General features: G+C 42.6%; 1 protein-coding gene across 1 annotated transcript in view; it reads left to right on the forward strand.

The window, feature by feature from the left end:
* LOC132829239 (ankyrin repeat domain-containing protein 24-like) overlaps positions 1-21,872 on the forward strand; it is an 80,842-nt gene that overhangs the window by 15,361 nt on the left and 43,609 nt on the right. The window contains exons 4-8 of the mRNA XM_060846609.1: positions 6,600-6,664; positions 11,596-11,653; positions 16,247-16,317; positions 17,622-17,728; positions 21,407-21,594. Of these exons, the coding sequence (XP_060702592.1) occupies positions 6,600-6,664; positions 11,596-11,653; positions 16,247-16,317; positions 17,622-17,728; positions 21,407-21,594 (489 nt within the window). The remainder of the gene's footprint in view (positions 1-6,599; positions 6,665-11,595; positions 11,654-16,246; positions 16,318-17,621; positions 17,729-21,406; positions 21,595-21,872) is intronic.

Consider the following 21,872-nt stretch of genomic DNA (forward strand, 5'->3'; position numbering starts at 1 on the left):
TGTTGAGTCCTGGTAAGATCCTTGCAAATTTCTTCTGCACTCTTTCCAGTTTAATAACACTCTTTGTTTAGCAAGGTGACCAAAGCACTCCCAAGTGCAGCCTCACCAACATGCTGTATAACTGCAACATAACTTCCCAACTTCTATACTCCATGCCCTGACTGATGAAGGCCAGTGTACCAAAATCTTCTTCACTGCCCAGTCTTTCTGTGACTCCACTTTCAGAGAACTATGCATCTGAATTCCAAGGTCCCTCTGTTCCACCACACTCCTTAAGGCCGGACCATTTAGCTTGAAACTCCTATCTTGATTTGACTTCCCAAAATGCAAGGCCGCACACTTACCTACATTTAACTCCATGTGCCATTTCTTGTCCCACCTCCCCATCTGATCAAGGTACTGCTGCAATTTCTGATAACCTTCCTCACTATCCACAAAACCGTCTATTTTAGTGTCATCTGCAAATTTACGAACCATGCCTTGTACACTCTCATCCAAATCATTGATATAGATAACAAACAGCAATGGGCCCAGTACTGATCCCTCATGCACTCCACCAATCACAGGCCTCCAGTCTGACAAGCATCCTTCCACTCTTACTCGCTGCTTCCCAACATCAAGCCAATTGTGTATCTAATTTGCCAGCTCCCCCTGATTCCATGTGATCTAACCCTCCAGAGCAACACACCACGTGGAACCTTATCATAGGCCTTACTGAAATCCATATAGACAAGGTTAACCACCCTGCCCTCAGCAACCACTCTGCTCACTTCATCAAAGAACTCTTAACAAATTTGTGAGGCATGATCTCCCATGCACAAAGCCATGTTGACTACCCCTAATCAAACCATGTCTTGCCAAATGCATGTGCATCTTATTCCTTAGAATCTTCTCAAGTAACTTCACTATCACAGATGTTAAGCTTCCTGGTCTATAATTCCCAGGCTTTTCTTTGCAGCCCTTTTTCAGTCAGGACACAACATTTGCTACACTCCAGTCTTCTGGAATCACACATGTGGCTAACAGCGATGCAAAAATATCAATCAGGGGCCCGACAATTTCTTCTCTATCCTCTTCCAGTGTTTTTGGATATATCTGCTCAGGACCAGAAGATTTATCCACCTTCATACATTCTAATACATCCAACACATACTGTGATATGGACTGTCCCCAAGATATCATCACTAACTTCCCAAAGTTTCCAAGTCGTCATGTCTTTTCTCATATGTTATGTACTAGACCAAACCCCTCAAAACATTTTGAAGCAGGTAGCCCAGACCGTAATTTTGCTATTTGTTTAGCTAGGTGTGTGCTGGATATTCCGGGTGCAAATTAGCTGGGTCGTCTGCCAAGTTTTAAACAAACAAAATTTACTTATAAAATTACAGAATGAAACACAAAGAACAGAAAACAGAATACCGGCTAACGTACCCTGTCCAAACCCAACTTAATGATGATGTTCCGAAAATACTTGCAACAGCCCCAATGCACACAACCCTTAGCACAAACTGTAAACAATTAAACAAACTAGAGCTTACAGACTTGAAGTTAGACAGAGATATCAGCAGCCTGTTTCACACACCCCCTGCTGCAACTGAACTGACTCCTGAACTGAATTGAACTGCACAGCGAGACAGCCAGATACCCCTTCTCTGAAAAAAAAACCCTCAAGGGCAAAGTAATCTTGTACAAGACCAGCATTGTGACATACAGTAAACACAGAGGAGAAATATTAATTGAGGACCTTGCCTGTCCCCTGCAGTCCTACACTATGGTCCTTGAGAGTCCCTATTCTGTCTGTTGTTATTCTTTTTCCTTTAATATGCTTAAAGAACCGCTTTGGATTCACCCTAATCTTCTCAGCCAAGGCTATATTGTGCCCCCTTTTCACTTGCTGAAGGTCTCTTTGCGGCAAACAAACTACTCCATTCAAACCCTGCCAGCTGCTGTCTAATTTCATCAAAATTCGCCTTGCCCCAGTATAGAACATGAACCTGTGGACCAGTTTTATTCCTCTCCATCACTATTTTAAAATTAATAGAAGTGCGGTCACTAGTCCCAAAGTATTCCCCACTGTCACCTTAGTCACCTGTCCTGCCCAATTTCCCAAGAGTAGGTCGAGTTTTGCCCCTGCCCAAGTATGATCTTCTATACACTGCTTGAGGAAAGTTTCCTTAATGCACTTAACAAAATTCCACCCCATCTAAGCCCTTAATGCTATGGCAGTCCCAGTCTATGTTAGGAAAATTAAAATCCCTTACAATGACAAACCTATTGCTCCTGCAAGTTTCCCCAGTCTCACTACATATTTGCTCCTCTAATTCCCATTGACTGCTGGGGGCCTATAATACAATCCCGATAATATTCCCATTTCCTAACTCCACTCACAAAGCCTCACTGGATGATCCTTCAATTATTTCATTCGTTTACTGCTGTGAGACTCCTCCTCCTCTCCTTCCACCACCTCTGTACTGCCTAAAGCACCTGTACCCTGGCACATTAAGCTATCTTGTCCATCCCTTGTATAAGATGTGCCCTAGTATGTTTATCCAAAATGCAAATATTAGCAAGTAGGTGCAGCAAGTAATTAAGAAGGCAAATGAAATTTGCCATAGGGTTGGAATTAAGAATAGGGAAGTCTAATTATAACTGTGGATGGTGTTGGTGAGGCTGCACCAGAAGTACTGCGTAATATTTTGGTGCCATATTAAGAAAATATATGTTGACATAGGAGGTAGTCCAACAAAGATTTGCTAATCTGATTCCTGGATGAAGGCTTGGCTTAACAAGAAGGACTAAACAGCTTTGACCTTTATTTATTAGAGTTTAGAAGAATGTCTGTTTTCATGCTGTACATACATCTCTATGACTCTATATGAGAGATGATCTGATTGAAATGCCTAAGATTCTTAGGGCCTCAATGTCATAGATGTTAAGGGCATGTTTCCACGAGTGGGGGAGTCTCAATAAGGGGGGACACTCATTAAAAATTGAGATATAAAATTCTCTTTTATTTCTTGTGCCAGAGGGTAGTGAATGTCTGGAATTTTCTAATCACTGAATATATTTAAAAAGGAGGTAAATAGATTTTGAAATATCAAGGAATTGAGGGCTTCGAGGCAGAAAAAGGAGTTGAGACCTGAGCTTAGTAACAGGAACAGCAGATCAGGCAGCATCTGAGGAGCAGGAAAATCATTGTTTTGGGCAAAAGCTCTTCACCAGGAAGGGCTTTTGCCCAAAAGGTTGATTCTCCTGCTCCTCGGATGCTGCCTGACTGTGCTTTTCCAGCACCACACTCTCGACTCTAATCTCCAGCATCTGCAGTCCTCACTTTCGCATAGTAACAGGAGCAGGCCATTCAAGCCCAATGCCTCTTCCATCATTCAATGAGATCATGGCTGATGTGGGACCTAACTCCATATACCTGCCTTTGGCCCATATCCCTTCCTACCTTTGCTTTACAGAAATTTATCTGTTTCAGATTTAAAATTACAATGATTCTGGATCCACTGTCATTTATGGACAAGAGTTCCAAACGTCTGTCATCCTTTGTGTATGGAAGGCACGATCAGCCATGATCTTATTGAAAAGCAGGGCAAGATTGAGGGGTCGAATGGCCTCCTCCTGTTCCTATTAGTTATGCTCCTCTGTTCCTTTATGCCTGGGTTGCCCATCACCCAACTTGGGGACTAGGAAGGCCCCAGTTTGTCAAAGAGGCTGGGTTTGACCATATCAGCTAGGTCAACAACACAAAGAGCCTCAGTATTTCGCAGCTATGGGAGAAACAAAGCAATCAAGCCAGGTTTCTGATTATAAGACTTCAGAGAGAGATGCTTTAAGGGAGATTTAATGTAAATTCTTGAATTTTCAGATACTCCTGCTACCAGCGGCACGGTGGCACAGTGGTTAGCACTGCTGCCTCACAGCGCCTGTAGACCCGGGTTCAATTCCCGACTCAGGCGACTGACTGTGTGGAGTTTGCACGTTCTCCCCGTGTCTGCGTGGGTTTCCTCCGGGTGCTCCGGTTTCCTCCCACAGTCACAAAGATGTGCGGGTCAGGTGAATTGGCCATACTAAATTGCCCGTAGTGTTAGGTAAGGTGTAAATGTAGGGGTATGGGTGGGTTGCGCTTCGGCGGGTTGGTGTGGACTTGTTGGGCCGAAGGGCCTGTTTCCACACTGTAAGTCTAATCTAATCTATTCTGATTGGGTAGCTCCCTGTCACCAATCCTCCTTCACCCTAGACATATTCTGATCAATGTGTTCATAGATATCACTACACACCCTTGGAGCAGGTGTAATTTGAACCTGAGCTGAAAATGTGTTGCTGAAAAAGTGCAGCAGGTCAGGCAGCCTCCAGGGAACAAGAGATTTGGCATTTCGGGCATAAGCCCTTCTTCAGCTTTTTCAGCAACACGTTTTCAGCTCTGATCTCCAGCATCTGCAGTCCTCACTTTCTCCTTGTGATTTGAACCTGTCAGGCTTCCTGGCTCAGAGGTAAGGACATTACCAGCACACCACCTCCTTCCCCTAAACTAAGTCTCTGGCCTGTGTAATTATGGACATAGACTACTGGTGAGTCTAAGCAAAAGAGCTAATTGTCTTAAATAGCAAGTTAGTTTTTTGATAGTTAATGTTAATAGCTGATGCTAACATTAGCTTTCCAGATGTACTTATGAAGAACTCTCGGGAGCTGTACGGAATACATTTGGTCTCTTCGGTTTTACATTCAACTGTCTCCTCACAAAGACTGTGTCACGTCATGGATTGGATGGAGCTTAGTGTAACATGAAGATTTACTACTTCAGAACAGAAATGTTCAGATTATATAGGGGGTTTGGAGAGTAGATAGGTAGAAAGTGCTGCCAATGAGGGGTTTTAATTTAAAATCATTCCCATTTGGACCAGAAGTGGAGTGAGAGGAAGTATGTTTTCCAGTAATTACTGTTTATTCTGCGTTTTAAGTAAGGTTTCAGTGGTTCATTAAATAGACTAATCTCGTTCCAAGAGCACAAAGGAATTTATTGCAATAAAAATGTACTAAAGATAGCAAGCTGAGGAGATGAAATGGTAGACATGTTCTTTCCCAGAGGATGCTGTTGGAGAACTAACACAGTCGGTAGGGTTTGGCACTGATCTAGGCCTGAAGCCTGAGGCAGTGAATTTTCGATTCTGACAGTGCACTGGTGTCTCAGCCCACATTTGGCCATTCTCCAGGAGACTGGGTCAGATATTGAAAGACCACCCAGCCTCCATGAAATAGCTTGACAGAGGCTGGTATCCCATCATCAAGTCACCCTTTATTTCTATGTGGAAAGTCCTTGCTTTCTCTCAGAGTCAGCTGTCAAAATGAACGGGATCTTGGACACTCCTATTTTTATTTGTCAACCAGGAATCCCAGTTTGGACCAGATTAACAATCAGAGAACCCATATTGTATGAGGTCCACTTGGCTGACCTTGTTATAGTCACTACATTCAAGTGACAAGTAGTTTGTTAACTCACTGGTTTGATGAGATGATGACTGATATTTTCCTGTGTCTCTTGCCACTCCTGCCAGGATGGGAAGCATAGCAATTACCTCTCAGTGGCAGTCTTAGGGGGAACAAGGCTCCCAAATCATTTTGAGGCTTACCCCACAGCCTCCATGCCTACTTTTGCCAGCTATGGCTGAAATGGTCAGTAGTAACAGTGGCCATTTCTTCTTGTCAGTTTTGTAATATGTGATGCAGGCCTCTCAGGTTGGAGGTGTCCTCTGTGTCACTTCCTGTGGCAGCTGGCTGCAGCTCCTTTCTATGTGGATGGATTTCCTGTTGACCCTCCGTCCACCGCCTTATCACATCTGGTCAATAATTGGCTAATCCTGCAAAAAATCATCATTGGGTGATGATTCCCAACAAACAATGGGGTTGGGATCCTGTTTGAGCCCTGACATTTGGGGTAGGCCATTTAGAACATAGAACATAGAACAGTACAGCACAAGAACAGGCCCTTCAGCCCACAATGTTGTGCCGTCCCCTGACCCCCATGAATGCACCCTCAAATTTCTGTGACCATACGCATGTCCAGGAGTCTCTTAAATGTCCCCAATGACCCTGCCTCCACAACTGCTACTGGCAACGCATTCCATGCTCTCACAACTCTCTGTGTAAAGAACCCGCCTCTGACATTCCTCTATACTTTCCTCCAACCAGCTTAAAACTATTTCTCAGTTCATTTTAGAACTGAGATAAGGAGAAATATCTTCATCCTGAGAGTGGCAGCCTGTGGAATTCTCTGCTGGAGAAAGCAGCTGTGGCCAAAACATTGATTGTTTTCAAGAAGGAGTTAGATATAGTTCTTACCGCTAAAGGGATCAGAGAGTATGAGGAGGAAGTAAGAATACTGAGTTAGATGATTCTTTTTATAAATATTTAATGGTTTGACAGTTAGGAAAAGTGCAGTTGATACTGAGATGACATCAACGCTGATTGAATTAAATGGCAGAACAGGCTTGAGGCGCTGACTTACCTACTGCAGTTTCTGTTTTCTGTATTTCTATTTCAGACAGGAAATCTTCACAACCTCATTTACCTGATGTGTTTGTCTGATTACAATCTAGGATTGAATGCGTTACATTTAGCAGCGAAATATGGGAACCATCAGTGTATGAGGAGACTTCTTCAGGTATGAACACTCTGAGATAATTTTTTTTCTGTGTTACAGGGGAAACAGCCCAGCAAACCTATATTCTGTAATTATGCGGGTTTAAGGCCTGGAACAGATCAGTCATGACCTTACTGAACAGTGGAATAGGCTTGAGGGCCCCCCTGGCCAATTCCTGCTCCTATTTCTTCTGTTCTTATGTTATCCTGAGTGAGTCCATTTACAAAATCACAAGTAGACCTGTGTTCCAGAATGAGTTGGGAATCTTAAAGATTTCCTCAGACCGGACCTCAGCAGTAACACTATGTACAGGCACAAGGTTTATTACCCATTCACATCCTTTTCTTACTTCGGATATTTTGCGGTTACTAATAATCAAAGTTCACAGATTTCAGTGCAACTGACCTTTCCATTGTGCCACAGTTGTTGCTAATGTCTGACTCTGTTGCATGTTCACACACAATGTTGTTTGTATAATGTTTCAGACAGATTGTTTCAGCTTTACTCCCTGTATGTCCACTTGCATTAAGCTATGTTCAGCAATCATCCTTGTGCCTGCTAAATGTCAGTGTTTCATGATCTCATAACGTTTTCCAAATCCCTTCTTGGTCTCCATCCTCTCAATCTCTGAATGTGTCCTTCAGCCCTCTGACATCTCTGCGATTCTGTGATTCAGGTCATTTATGCTTCCTAATTTCCTTTGCCTCACATTTGAAGGCCATGCCTTGAACTGTCTACACACTAAACTATGTGTTTATACGATCAGGAGAAACATGGCCTTTTAATCCCTAAAACCCATTCTGACATTTAATGAGAGCTGACTGCACTTTCTTACACGTACAGCCATTCACTTTCTCATCAATCAAAATCTGTACAATGTAAGCTTGAACCTGCTCAACTACCTAGTTTCCATTGCTCTCTGGAAAAGGTAATTCCAAACATTAACAACCTCTGAAAGAAGATAATGTCTCCTTATCTCCATAAGGAGATATTGCCATCTCCATTGCAAATGGGAGACCTCTTATCTTCAGAATGTTCCACCCAGTTCTAGACACTCCACAAGGGAAAACATCCTCTTAGCTTTCACCCAGCAAGTTCCATCAGGATCATCTTTGTCTGAATATCATCACCTCTCGTTCTTTTAAACTCCAGTGACTACGGTGCCGAACTGTTAATGCTTTTCTCATGAGACAGCCCTTCAACCCTTGGGATCAGCTCAGTGAACCCTCTCAAATCTCCCTTAAAGTAAAGGGTCAAACTGTAGACAGTAGTCTAGATTCTTTCCCTAAAGACTCTCTGTCCCATTATCATCCTCTTAGTCATTCTTTCAAATCTGTCTTTTTAACAATGCTTTTGGTCACTTGTCCCAGTATCTCCTTCTGTGACTTAGTGTCAACTCTTTAATGTGTCTGTTAATGCTCCTGTGAATCTCATGGGACTTTTCACAGTATTAAAGAGGCTACATAAATGCAATTTGTTATTGTAATATTCCTCATATTGTGTCAGTATCTCTGAGGAAGGTTCAGGAATCATATTGCCCATCATGTGGCATTTGGGTGGATTATTCTAATAAAAAGCTGAGAGGATGATGTGCTGGTCAGCCTGAGTGGATAATTTTTTTTTCAGTTTTCATTTCCATTGGATTTTTTTTTGTCTAAGATGATTAACTTTCTGTTCTGAAGACCCCAAAGGAATGAAAATTCAGCTTGAGTTCAGTGTTGGGTTATCTCCACCATCAATTCATTCTTTGAGCGTTAGAAAATTCCCCAGGGTGTATTACATGAGTGGGTACCAGGCATAGGCAAGCCAGAGTTTGACTCTGAAATTCTATTCCATTTAGACACATCTTCCAGGAATGAAACCTCCTGAATAATGACCACTAGGTCTAGACATAGGAGGGCAGTCATGTTCAGTATTGTACTTCAGTGAGAGAGTCACATCTTGCTGTTTGTGTACTGATTATCACCACTTAATCTTTAGTTGAATGTAAGAACTGAAGAGTTATCAGTAAGAGTAGGCCATTTGGCCCCTCAGAATTTTGTTAGATCAGTTGATGTTTTGAATCCCACATGCCTATCTACACCAGATTACTCTTGATATGCCTGTTAACGAGAATCTGTTCACTTTCGTCTTAAGAATATTCATTGGCCCCTTGTGATGCAAGGAATTCCAAAGTTGCACAACTTTCTGAGAGAAAATAAATGTTCCAATGTCTCTCCTGGAAGTGTGACTTCTACTTTTACATCAGTGGCCCCAAGTTCTGCACTAATTCATCAGAGGACACATCTTCTTCACACCCACCCTGTTGTCAACAATATACATGATATTATACACTTCCAAATTCCAGCAGAAACAAGCCCAACCCCCTCACAGGACAATCACCTCTTAATAATAGGTATCAATCTAGTAAACCATCTCTAGACTGCCTCCAATTTTTTTACATCTTAAATAGGCAGACCAAATTATACACAGTATTTGAGATGTCGTCTCACCACTGCCCTATATAGCTGAAGCATAACATCCTTGCTTTTACATTCAATTTCTCTTGAAATAAAGGATCACATTCCAATAGCCTTGTTGATTACGGGCTTTACCGACATACTATCTGGACTCCTGCAACAGCACACCTAAGTCCCTCTGCACCTTGAAATTTCACAGTCATTTCTCCATTTAAGTAATAGTCTGCCTTTTTATTCTTCCAGCCAGAGTGAATAACTTCACATTTTCTCACATTATATTCTATCTATTAGATCTTTTCCACTCACAAAACTTATCAGATATTCATTTGCAACTTCCTTATGTCTTCTTCATAACGTACAGTCCAATGTGTAGAAGGTTGACTCTCCAGTGCATATGCCTATGGGATTCCACTTTCACCTTCTTTAAATCGGACCAAGACCTGTTTATACATTCTCTCTGTTTTCTGCCAGCCAGCCAGCCAATCTCCCCTCGATGTTAATATGTTAGCCCCTATGTCATGAGCTTTTATTTTGCACAATCACCTTTGAAATAGCTCCTTATGAAATGCTGGAAATCCAAATCTGCAGGCTTTGCTTTATCCCCACTACATGTTACTCCTTTGAAGAACTCCAATGAATTGGCTAAACATGATTTCGCTTTAATGAAAACATGCTGACTCTTCCAGAATATCTGGAATTTTTCTAAGTATGCAACTCAAATCTCTTTAAAAAATGTCCTTAAAATTTTTTTGATAAATTCTAGCACCTTCTTCAGGACAGCAACTAACCTAACTGATCTGTAGATTCCTGTTTCCTGACTCCTTCCCTTGAAAAGAGGGATTATGTTTGCTACTTTCTTGTCTAGTGGAATCTTTCCTGAATCTAGGAAATGTTGGAAAGCAGCATCAATTCCCTCATTAGCAATCTCTTCCAAGGCCCTAGGATGAAATCCTTCTCGGTCTAGATCCTTATCAGCCACGACTCTATCAGTTTGTTCAATAACATGTACCTCATGATTATAACTTCACTAAGTTCCTCTCTCCTTCCATATCCTGATTTACAGCTGTAACTTTGATTTTTGTATCCTCTAAAGTGAAGACAGAAGAAATATATTTTTCTCCCTTCATTTGCCAATTTCTTTATTGTCTGCTATTAACTCCCTATTCTCACTTTCTAGGGGACCCAGCATTTTACTTACTCTTTTCCTTTCTAAATACTCCTATAGAAACTCTTAGTATGTTTTTACATTCCCAGCTAACTTCCTCTCATAGTCTAGCATCTTCCTCCTGATTGATCTTTTCATCATTCTCTGCCATTCTTTATATTCTTTACATTCTTTGTGGGTGGCACGGTGGCACAGTGGTTAGCGCTGCTGCCTCACAACGCCAGAGATCAGGGTTCAATTCCCGCCTCAGGCGACTGACTGTGTGGAGTTTGCACATTCTCCCCGTGTCTGCATGGGTTTCCTCCGGGTGCTCCGGTTTCCTCCCACAGTCCAAAGATGTGCGGGTCAGGTGGATTGGCCATGCTAAATTGCCCGTAGTGTTAGATAAGGGGTAAAAGTAGGGGTATGGGTGGGTTGCGCTTCGGCGGGTCGGTGTGGACTTGTTGGGCCGAAGGGCCTGTTTCCACACTGTAAGTAATCTAATCTAATCTAATATTCTGACCAATCACTTAACCTGCCATTCACTTTTGAGCAATTATTTTTTCCACAGGAAAATCCTAAGGTTTAGGACCAGGGATTAGGCCATTTTTCTTCTCAAGCCTGTTGTGCCATTCAATTGGATCATGGCTGACCTGACTATGACTTTATCTGCCATTTTCTGCCTACCCACCCATACCCTCTGACCCTTGTTAGTCAAGAATCTGTACACGGTGAAAGTGAGGACTGCAGATGCTGGAGATTAGAGTTGAGAGTGTGGTGGAAAAGCACAACAGGTCAGGCAGCATCAGAGAAGCAGGAGAGTCAATGTTTCAGGGAATTCTTGGTGGACCAGCATATTAAACAAAGGGACTTAGAATCAAACAAGCGAAAGGAACAGTTTTGGATCACTGTTGCTATGATGTGCTCTTTGGGGGAAAGATGGGGAGTGGGAGGCAGAGTAGGTGCATGGTCAGAATTGTGGTGGTGTTGTGAGAAGTGAGAAAGGTAGAGGACAATTGGGGCAGATGAGGACATTTCTGTGTGCATGTGGAGGGGCATTCACACAACATCGGAGATGAGACAACATTGAGGCAAATGGAATTGATGGCAGAAAGCAAATATTCCAAATAGGACAAGCTAAATTGTCCCTAATTTCTATCCACCATTTATCTCACAATTAACATTACTAAGTCAGGTCGCCTTGGGCACTGTCTTTGATTGTTGCAGAATCTTATGCAAAGAAGAATTCATTTCATTGCAATTGTATTTACATCTTTTGCCTACTTTATTGGATGAACACAGTGATGTTGTGAAAGGTGCTATATAAACACGAGTCTTTCTTTCTTTAGGAAAAATGCCCAGTTAATGCAGTGGACAGTTTTGGGAGGATTGCATTACATCATGCAGGTCAGTGCTTTTCACAGCTGTCTAGGTTTTATATGTAGAATGACATGCTTAACAATGGTAACCATGGAGTTTCTGGGACACGGAACAAGAGTAACACATGTCATACTTGCCATTCTCAGTGTGGAGTAGAATCAAGCACAGGAGAAAGAGATATCATTGTACTTTCTCCCTTGACCCTGGCCAAGTACACACAGACCAAAAGAGCAGCTTATAGCATGTGCTGGCTCAACTGGGCACCATACAAAGGGAACAGTGGCTGCAAATTGTCCTGAGCACTGATTTAGATGTAGACTTTAACTTGATCCTGCTCCAAGAAGAATGATCCTGATCCTGATCCTAATCCTGGAGTTCCACAGGGATTGCTGGGGTTCCTCATGAACACTTTACTGATGTTGAAAGTCAGGTCGCTTTCACTCTCAAAGTTAAGTTCTGGAAGGTTGGCTCATTCTTGAGGTCAGTGCAGGTGGGTGTGGAAGATGGTGAATTCTGTTTTTATTTTATATCTGACAAAAGCAATGAAACATGTTGAGAAGTGTACATTCATTCTTATTAACGCTTAAAGGTCAAACACAGTCAGCAGATGCGTGATATTGTTCTTTCCTGCAATATCAGTGATTTTATTTTTAAATTAAAAGGCTGAAAGAGCAAACTCCAGAGGAACAACCCAGCATTGGGTGCTTTGAACTTCTCTCGGAATTTCAAAGTGTTACAGTCTGTGCATCCCAGCATCACTCTGTGCCCATGGCGAACAAAATGCTGGAAAGCTAATCGGAGAGTTGTGGTTTCTTTTTTGACCTTTCCTGATGTTTGTTGAGTTTTCTCACTAGCCAGTTGGACACTAGATCCCAGAATCATTTTCCTGGAGGAGGCTTATTGCTGCACTGATCATTGGCATCAACAGACACTCTAAAAGGTTTGCTGAAGTCTGGGCTTGGTCACCATGCTAGCTTTCACTTTTTTAAGATGCTCTGTCCACACCAAGTATAATTTTTCTTTCGATGGGACAGGTAGGGTGCTGAGGTTCAGGATAACATTTAGGTAGAATCTGCACACCCTTAGGAAATGCATGATTTCCCTCTATTTTGGGGAATGCGGAAATCAGCAGGGACACATTCTTTTTTCATCTCCTGGAATGTCACTGTAAATTATCAGATCATTCGGATGCAGTGTCCAATTGCTGTGTACATCTACTTCCTGTTTATTTTTAAATGTTGGGGCATCTTCGCTGCTTTATCTGGTGTAGACCACCTGAGGTCACAAAGGCTGCAATTTCTCTTGTCCTGAGGGGCTTGCCAGCACCTTTTAACAGATTTATTTTGTAGAGTAGGCTGAATGGCTCACCACCAATGCATGAGGTTGGGCACGAGTCAATCCTGATCACTGCAATTACTTTCCAGTCAGAACTGTGAAGCCAGTTTTGTTTCATCCACTTTGGACAATGGGAGAGCTCTAGCTGCTTTGACTGGCCTCCATTGTATAGTGGTCCAGAATGTGTGTGATTTCCTACCTGCCCTAGACCATGCTGCCAGGCGATGGGGATTGTGTTTTTTAGATTAGATTACTTAGTGTGGAAACAGGCCCTTCAGCCCAACAAGTCCACACCGACCCGCCGAAGCACAACCCACCCATACCCGTACATTTACCCCTGACCTAACACTACGGGCAATTTAGCATGGCCAATTCACCTGACCCACACATCTTTGGACTGTGGGAGGAAACCGGAGCACCCAGAGGAAACCCACACAGACACGGGCAGAGCGTGCAAACTCCACACAGTCAGTCGCCTGAGGCGGGAATTGAACCCAGGTCCCTGACGTTGTGAGGCAGCAGTGCTAACCACTGTGCCACCGTGCTGCCCAACTGTGCCACCGTGCCGCCCAATGTTTTATTGCTGGGACTGCTTCAACACACACATCATGAAGTGACAGTGGGGTATGGCCTGGCTGATCCCCACAGACTACTCCAAATTTCCAGCTTTCGAGTCTTTTCCGCTTCCAGAGTTTGCACCTGCTCACAGGGTTTCTGCAGTCAGATCCTCCAGTCTTTCCTCACTGACTCCTCTCAGCTGTCCTCTCCCAAAATTCACCAGTTGACTTGGCTCTGTGTTCAGTTCCAGGTTCCCTGCTCTATGAATATCTTCTGTGCCAATTACATTGCAGTAGAATTTCAGAGGCCACTAACTTATCCTGTTCTGTTGCTTTGGAGCAGGGTCGGCTTTTAGACTGTTCCATATCATTTTTGAGCCTACTGCCATCTACTGGCTGCCTACTCCTACTGCATTGCCGTTGTTATGGATCAGTCCGGAATCCCTCCAAAGTATTGTGAGGAGATAGCCTATACCTTGACTTTCATATTTATTTAAAGTGTAAGGTGCTGTGTTCCATATGTGATTGGTCAGTACATCACTGCGCTATAATGAAAACACACTTGATTCTTTTCACATAGTTAAAATACAAAAAATGCCATAGTTAAAATACAAAAAATGTGTTGAAATACTGTTCCAATATGCAGCATCCCATAAGCACACCCTCTGGCAAAAATGCAATTCAGTAAAACAGTTATGATTTTCACTTGCTGCTTCTCTCCACTCCCAAAGAAAGAAACAATCTGCCACTTATTATTTTTAAGAGAAAACCTTGCTGTCTAAGACTTCATTCCATCAGCCAGCAGAAACATTCAATGAACTGAAAGCAGAAATCGAAGCCTTTCTGTGTGAGCCCTGACCCTGCCCAATCATGATTCTTCAAAAAAAAATTCCCAGGGAGAACTCCAAAGCTGTTTACCAACTGTCTGTCTGAGGGGGGCATTTCTGTACCACTGTGACAATGCCCCTGTGCAAGAGAAACAGCACAGAACACATTTTTAAAGACATAGTCTCATCACACTATTAGATTAGATTAGATTACTTACAGTGTGGAAACAGGCCCTTCGGCCCAACAAGTCCACACCGACCCACCGAAGTGCAACCCACCCATACCCCTAACCTAACACTTCGGGCAATTTAGCATGGCCAATTCACCTGACCCGCACATCTTTGGACTGTGGGAGGAAACCCACGCAGACACGGGGAGAACATGCAAACTCCACACAGTCAGTCGCCTGAGTCGGGAATTAAACCCGGGTCTCAGGCGCTGTGAGACAGCAGTGCTAACCACTGTGCCACCGTGCCGCCCACTGTGCATCACACTATGCAGTTCCTCAACTGATGAGGCATCTTGGCATAATGTGAGAACCCATCTGAGAATTTCCTATGACTCCCTGCATATCTGGAGAGATACTGCTGGCGAGGAGAACTCCAGCTCATCCAGCAGGGAGTGTGCTTATTTCTTTTTAAGTCCATGTGCCTGATTTGGCACCTTCCAATGTCCCTATTCTGTCCCATGCCTTCTGGAGCAGCCTTGCTGACAGCTATCTGGCTAGTTTCTGCTGCTGTGTTACTAAAACAGGGGGAAAAAATAAAATGCACATGCACACAGATTAGAGATGAGAAGTGATAAAAACGCAGTTAAAAAGACGTATTAATCAGTCTTCGCTTTGTCCGTGTGGAATAGACAGTGGAACTCCGCAGCCTTGGAATTGAATGATTATAATCACGTGTTTCACAATTAATTATGAGATAGTCGATTTGTTTTGATAACTCTGACCACCACATCACTCTCAGATCCTGAATGTACACTTATCAATGTCCAAACAAACACTTGCCTATACCTCTGCTATTTCTTTATTTCTTGTTGTAATTTCTCATATCTCAGCTTCTAATGGGCTCTCATTTACTTTCACCACTTTTTTTTATATATATTTAGATCTTACAATGTAGTTTTGATGTTTTTTGCTAGTTTACTCTCATTCTATTATCTCCCTCTATCAGGTTTTAGTTATGCTGTGCAAGTTTCTAAAAGATTCTCCCATTCTTATGCTCACTCCTGTTCTTGGCAATATTATAAACCTCTTCTTTTAACATATTACTGTTCCAAACCTCTTTTGTTAGTCACTGATGAATTTTTTTTATTTTTCAATGGAATGTGCATGGGTTGAAAATAGCGAGAAAATGATTTCCATATCCTATTCTTCGATTAGCCCATTTAATCTAATTTCCCATTCTACCTTAACCAACCTGATCTTATATCGATATACAGTAATTACCTTTATTTGAGTTTGATATTGTAGTTTCAGACTTACGTACTTGACTCTCAAGTGAAATTCTATTGTTCTGAGATAATCCTGACGTGGAGCATCCCAAGTAATTATCCCTGCCTCATTATTTAGGAAAGGCCTAAAATGATGCCTTCCCCAATTGTTTCACAAGGTATTATCCATGCAAAGTGCTTTCACCCTCCAAATTACATTAGCCAATTTGATTATTCCTGGACCAGAATTATGACCAGTTCATGTGTAGTGGGCTTTGATCAGGACAAATGAATTTCCATGATCATTCAAATATTTGTTACAAATCACATTTAATTTCCTTTTGGCATCTACACACAATGTTAGGGCAGATGAAGGAACTCGGGCTCAACACTGAGAAGATGTGAAGTGTAAAGATTTTCTTTGTGTTTACACAATTCTCTTTTATTTTCCTTTCTCTTGTTGCAGCTACAAGTGGGAGCTTTTCCTGTGTTCAGACACTCTGTGGTTTCAAATCCCCTTTAAACATCCATGACGATGTAAGTTACAATCTGTGGATTTATTGAAGACCAGACTCTGTGAAGCTAAAGGTTCACTCGTGTTTATTAGTCTTGGGTTGATGATAAATTGAAAGGGAGTAGAGTAGATTTCAGGTCCCCAGAGTATAAATGTGGGAAAAAAAATCATTCAAATTTGAAAAGTGGGAACTTAAAATTCCATCATTGAGAGGAGTCGTTATCTTGGATTGGTGACTCAACAGACAGATGAACAGTGACACCATGATGTTGTCAGTGACTAATCCAGCAATTTTGACCAATGATTGTTATGTATTTTGAGGGACACATTGATTTTTATGTGTTTCAAGCACTACATGCCTTTGGGAATTATGGTATTCCAATGACCTGGTGACTCAATGACTTAGTGTTCTAGCAACGCAAGTACAGAGGAACCTTGATTATCTGGCATTCGATTATCTGACTATTGGATTATCCGGCAAGATTGCAAGGTCCTGATGCCTGGCTAAACTATGTTATTCGGTATTCACTTATCCAGAATTTGATTAACTGAACAAAGTACTCCCTGTCGTTGTCATTCAGATAATTGAGGCTCCTCTCTATCTAGTTATCCAATTTGTTGTTGATCTGGTACCTTTTAATCCCAGTGACCCCAGATTCCAGTATAAATACTGTGATTAGGAATATGGGGTGAGTGGGGAAGGTTCCATGGACAGAATTCTGCCATTACCCTCAGCCCCAAAGTGGTCTTGCAGTTGCTGCAGAGGAGGGAGTCCGTGAAGTTCCTTGAGGGTGGTCTTGCTCTTGAGCTGCTCAATCTCTTGTCAGTTTTACAGTGGGACAGGTGAGAGTGAAACTGAAGTGTAAGGAATCCTCATGCAGTTACAGTTTAGACATTTGAGCCACAAACCTGCCAGTTTATTCTGTGGTGGGCTCACCGGTAACTTGTAAAATGATGGGAATGCGTTGCAGTTACAGTGGATTTTTCACACTATTTATCTACCTGTTGGGATACTCAAATGAAGAGGATCAGATGCCAACCATTGCAAGAACTCAGTTCTCCATGATCCTATAACTTCCCTCCTCCTCTTTAACTGACTCTGAGTGGCCATGGGACACTCAAAGAAGAATTGCTTTCTTTACAGATTTCTGTGAACTCACAAAAGTTCAGCATACGCAAAGCTGAGATTCAGACTTTATCACCCCTGAATGAGAGGCACTGGGTATAACAAAGGGGCCAACAGAAGCCAGTGTGTGTTGGTTGGGGACTTAGCCCTAGATATCTCTCTCTCTCTCTCTCTCTCTCTCTCTCTCTCTTTCTCGACCAGGATGGCTGCACTCCACTGATCTTGGCTGCACAGATGAGCAACTATGAAATGTGTAGGTGTCTGATTGTCCAAGGAGGAGATGTGAACAGCAGGGATAAACAGGGAAGGTGAGTCTACCAGCTAGCGAAATATTACTCAATTGGAAGACAGTTAAAATGTGAACGGGAGATGTGTAAAATCTCTCACTAAAAACTCCTTGATCACATTCTTCAGAAGGACAATCATCAATGAGGTATTATTGAATACCACTCAATTTGCATTTTTGCAGCGTCTTTACCACATTAGAGTTTGATGGAAGCATCTTCAATCAAAGTGTTCAAAAGAGAACTGGACTGTTATCTGTAAAGGAAGAAGGTGCAGGCTTATGAGAAAAAGGCAGGAGAGTGACCCTAAGTGAATTGCTGATATGGAAAGCCAGTGTAGACATGATGGGGTGAATGGCTTTCTCCTTCACCATAAATATTCTGTGATGCTGTAAATAAAACTTCTGAAAGTCAAGTAAATCGAATCAAGTTAGTATCGAGCCACATAAGGAGACAAGAGAACAAGTGACCAAAAGCTTGATCATAGAGACAGATATTCAGGAACATCTGAAAGAAGCAGATTTATATTTTCAGATTTAGATTTTATTGTCACATGTATTTGAGTACAGGAATACAGGAGTACAGTGATAAGTGTACAAAGTCACTATTCTCTGGAGTCACAAATTCCAGAAGATAGGAACGAGGGAGTTGACAGTGATTTGAAGGACATGGAGTTGAAGAAACACAGAGGTTTTGGAAGGTTGTCGGACTGGAGGAGATTAGACCAAGGTGAGGTCACGGAGGGATTAGATTATGTAGATGAAAATGTGTAAGTGGAGGCATTCAGTCAAACCAACAATTAGCTAATTGCATCCCTTAAATAAATAGATTATCCATTTCAGTATTGGTGATTAATTGGAGAATTAAGGCCTGTATTATCATACTGCTCCTCTTACTTAAGAAAAGTTTGCTTTTTTGGAGTTCTATTCATTATCAATAGGTAATAAAAAGTGCTTTACAGCCAATAAAATGTTTTCAAAGAATATAATCATAGCTATAATGTGGGAGCCATTTTGTGCATAGTAAGCTTCCAAAGGTATCAATGTGATAATCCCCAGATAATCCATTTTTGATTGAGGGATGAATATTTATTGGCCAAGACTAGCCTCTCTGTTCTTTCACAAATAATGCTTAGGGTTTTTAAATTATACATCTGAGAGGGCAGATGGTGTCACTTTAACATTTCCGACAGAAAGATCACAGCTCTCTAACATCAGTCGGGCTGTACTAGAGTGGTAGGGAGATGGGGCACAAGTCCTGGGATGAGACTTGAACCCAAAGTCTTCTGTTTCAAAGGTACGAGTGCTAACAACTGAACCGGGCCTAACAAACAGTGCAATGGCACTCCAATTTAGCCAAATATGAGGTGCTGCATTTTGGAAAGGCAAATCAGGGCAAGACGTATATACTTAATGGTAAGGTCCTGGGAAGTGTTGTTGAACAAAGAGATCTTGGAGTGCAGGTTCATTGTTCCTTGAAAGTGGAGTCGTTGGTAGATAAGATAGTGAAGAGTATGTTTGGAATGCTAGCCTTTATTGGTCAATGCATTAAGTATAGGACTTGAGAGGTCATGTTGCAGCTATACAGGACATTCATTTGACCACTTTTGGAATACTGTGCAATTCTAGTCTCCCTGCTGTTGGAAAGATGTTGTGAATTTTGAAAAGATTCAGAAATGGTTTACAAAGATGTTGCCAGGGTTGGAGCGTTTGAGCTATTGGGAAAGGCTGTATGGGCTGGGGCTATTTTTTTCTGGACGGTCGGAGACTGAGGGATGATCTTATAGGATTTATAAAATCATGAGGGGCATGAATAGGGTAATTAGACAAGGCCTTTTTGTTTGGAGTGGGGGAGTCCAAAACTAGATGCCATAGCTTTAAGGTGGGAGAGGAAAGATTTAAAATGGAACTAAGGGGCAACTTTATCACACAGAAAGTGATGTGTGTCTGGAATGAGCTGCCAGAGGAAGTGGTGGAGGCTGGTACAATTGCAACAACCTGATGAAGGAGCAGCACTGCGAAAGCTGGTGCTTCCAACTAAACCTGTTGTACTATAACCCGATGTTGTGTGATTTTTAACATTTAAAAAGCATCTGGATAGGTGCATGAATAGGAAGGTTTAGAAGGATATGGGCCAAATGCTGGCAATTGGGACTAGATTTATATGGGATATCTGGTCGGCATGGACGAGTTGAACTGAAGGGTCTGTTTCCATTCTATACATCTCTATGACTCTACAATTGAATAGGCCATTGTAAAGATGGCACCTGCACTGTGGTGTCACCCTGGAGAATGTTCTCCGGTTTATAATGGAATTTAAATCATTCTCATCATGGAATGGCCAGTGGTCCCCTATCTAGGACAAGCTGGCAGTTAAGCAGGAATGAGCAGGCAGGTAGATTCAACAGTGGCATTCAGTTGTAGTTTATGAGCAATTGGCACTCCTCTGAAAACAGAGTTTGTCGCTCCTTCTCTTTCTTCCTAGTTCATAAGTGAGTGAAGCTGAACTCTGGTTCTAGAGACTGACAGTCTCCAGAGCTTTGGAATACTGGACTCTTGTTACTGAGGCAGGTAGCTGAAGTTAGGAGATTTTCTCCTTTGGCAGACCTGCCTCGGTTTAAAGGGCCATGTTTCATTCAGGCTTCTTTCCAGGAAGCAGAGGTGTAGGAGAAAGACAGTCCCGTTGACCCTGGAAATAGATCGGAGGCAGTTGAGCACCAGGGTAAGCTGATTAGAAAGCACACCTTGGTCTTTTGAACTTCGCTCCAATTGTACTTAAAGGGGTTAGCTTTGTTGCTCTCACCAATCAGTCTCACTTTCCATAACCCTTATGGCCGCTCCGTGCTGCCCCTGTGGGAGAATTGGCATAGAGACATGGTGTAGATGGAGAGGTTATGGGGATCTTGAAGGATTATCGGGGGTAGAGACCTTTGGAGATTTATTTTTTTGAAAATCTCCCAATTCCAGACTGGGTGGGTGGTAACTTCTCTGAGGGGCTGTGAGAAGTTGGCTTGACTTCACACAAACCTCCAGGCATGCCCCCACCATCGCTGCCATGCAGCCTGCCAGGTCAGGCCTTACAACCTCCACCTTAGCCTGCAACGTTCCCTGGCAATGGCAGCTGGGGTCCACAGTTGGACCAACTCCCTGGAGATCCGAGTCAGAACATTGACAGTGAGCGCTGATTCCATTTTGCCAGTCTCAATATTCTATATTTCTGTCATAACATTTCCTGAAACAAATCTACCTTCAGGACATTTGACTCAACACTATACACAGAGATGGCTCTAGGGCAGAGCAAATCAAGCCTTCAACCCCTGAGAGACAGCTCTGACTATACACTTCTGCCACCTCCCTCAGGAGCCTGTCTCACAAACTGACTCCATCTCTGAACTCTATCCGGAGTTTATTCTGGAATCTCTCTTCCAGACCAGGATGTGTCCTCTGGGTTACACTGTTCTTGATAAAATGAAAGAGATTGTCATAGGATAATTTCTTCTTAAACCACATCTTGGCTCATTAAGGGTCTAGTTGACTACTCATCCCTCATTCTCCACCCCCCCATAGCAGTGGAGCTAGACTATTTGGCCATTCATGGCTAAACCATGCAGACAGCTGAGGCCCAGGTCTCCATGCAGGAAGATGTTCTTGGTATTTAGCGTTCTCACTGCTCACAAGTCTCTTCTCTTCTCCCTGAACATAGAACAGCCTTGATGCTGGCTTGTGAAAATGACAGCGTGGAGACGGTCGACGTCCTTGTCCGGAGTGGAGCTAACGTCAGCCTTCTGGATGCTTTGGGTCATGATGCCAGACACTACAGTATGGTGACTGGAAATACAGACATTCTGCAGCTGCTTCACGTGGCCACTCACAGAAGCTTCTGGAAAAGTGGTAGGTTACCTGCTGGTCCTTGGAGCACCATTGCCAGCCAAACTGCTCCTTCTCCAATTTGTCCTCTCCCCACCCAGTAGAAACAGATTATTCTAACCAAGGCAGTCCTCACCCCGCACCTGAGTTCAGAGGGATGTGGCCTTGTTCTAGGCTCCACAAATGCTGCTGTCCAGCCACCTACATGTCTTGGAACTGCCACCTTGGAATGTTCACAGACAACCACACGCCCTGATTTTCTTTAAAAAATTCATTCACAGGATGAGGGTGGTGCTGGCTAG

Source organism: Hemiscyllium ocellatum, chromosome 28 (genome assembly GCF_020745735.1).
Source record: "Hemiscyllium ocellatum isolate sHemOce1 chromosome 28, sHemOce1.pat.X.cur, whole genome shotgun sequence".
Taxonomy (NCBI): Eukaryota; Metazoa; Chordata; class Chondrichthyes; order Orectolobiformes; family Hemiscylliidae; genus Hemiscyllium; species Hemiscyllium ocellatum.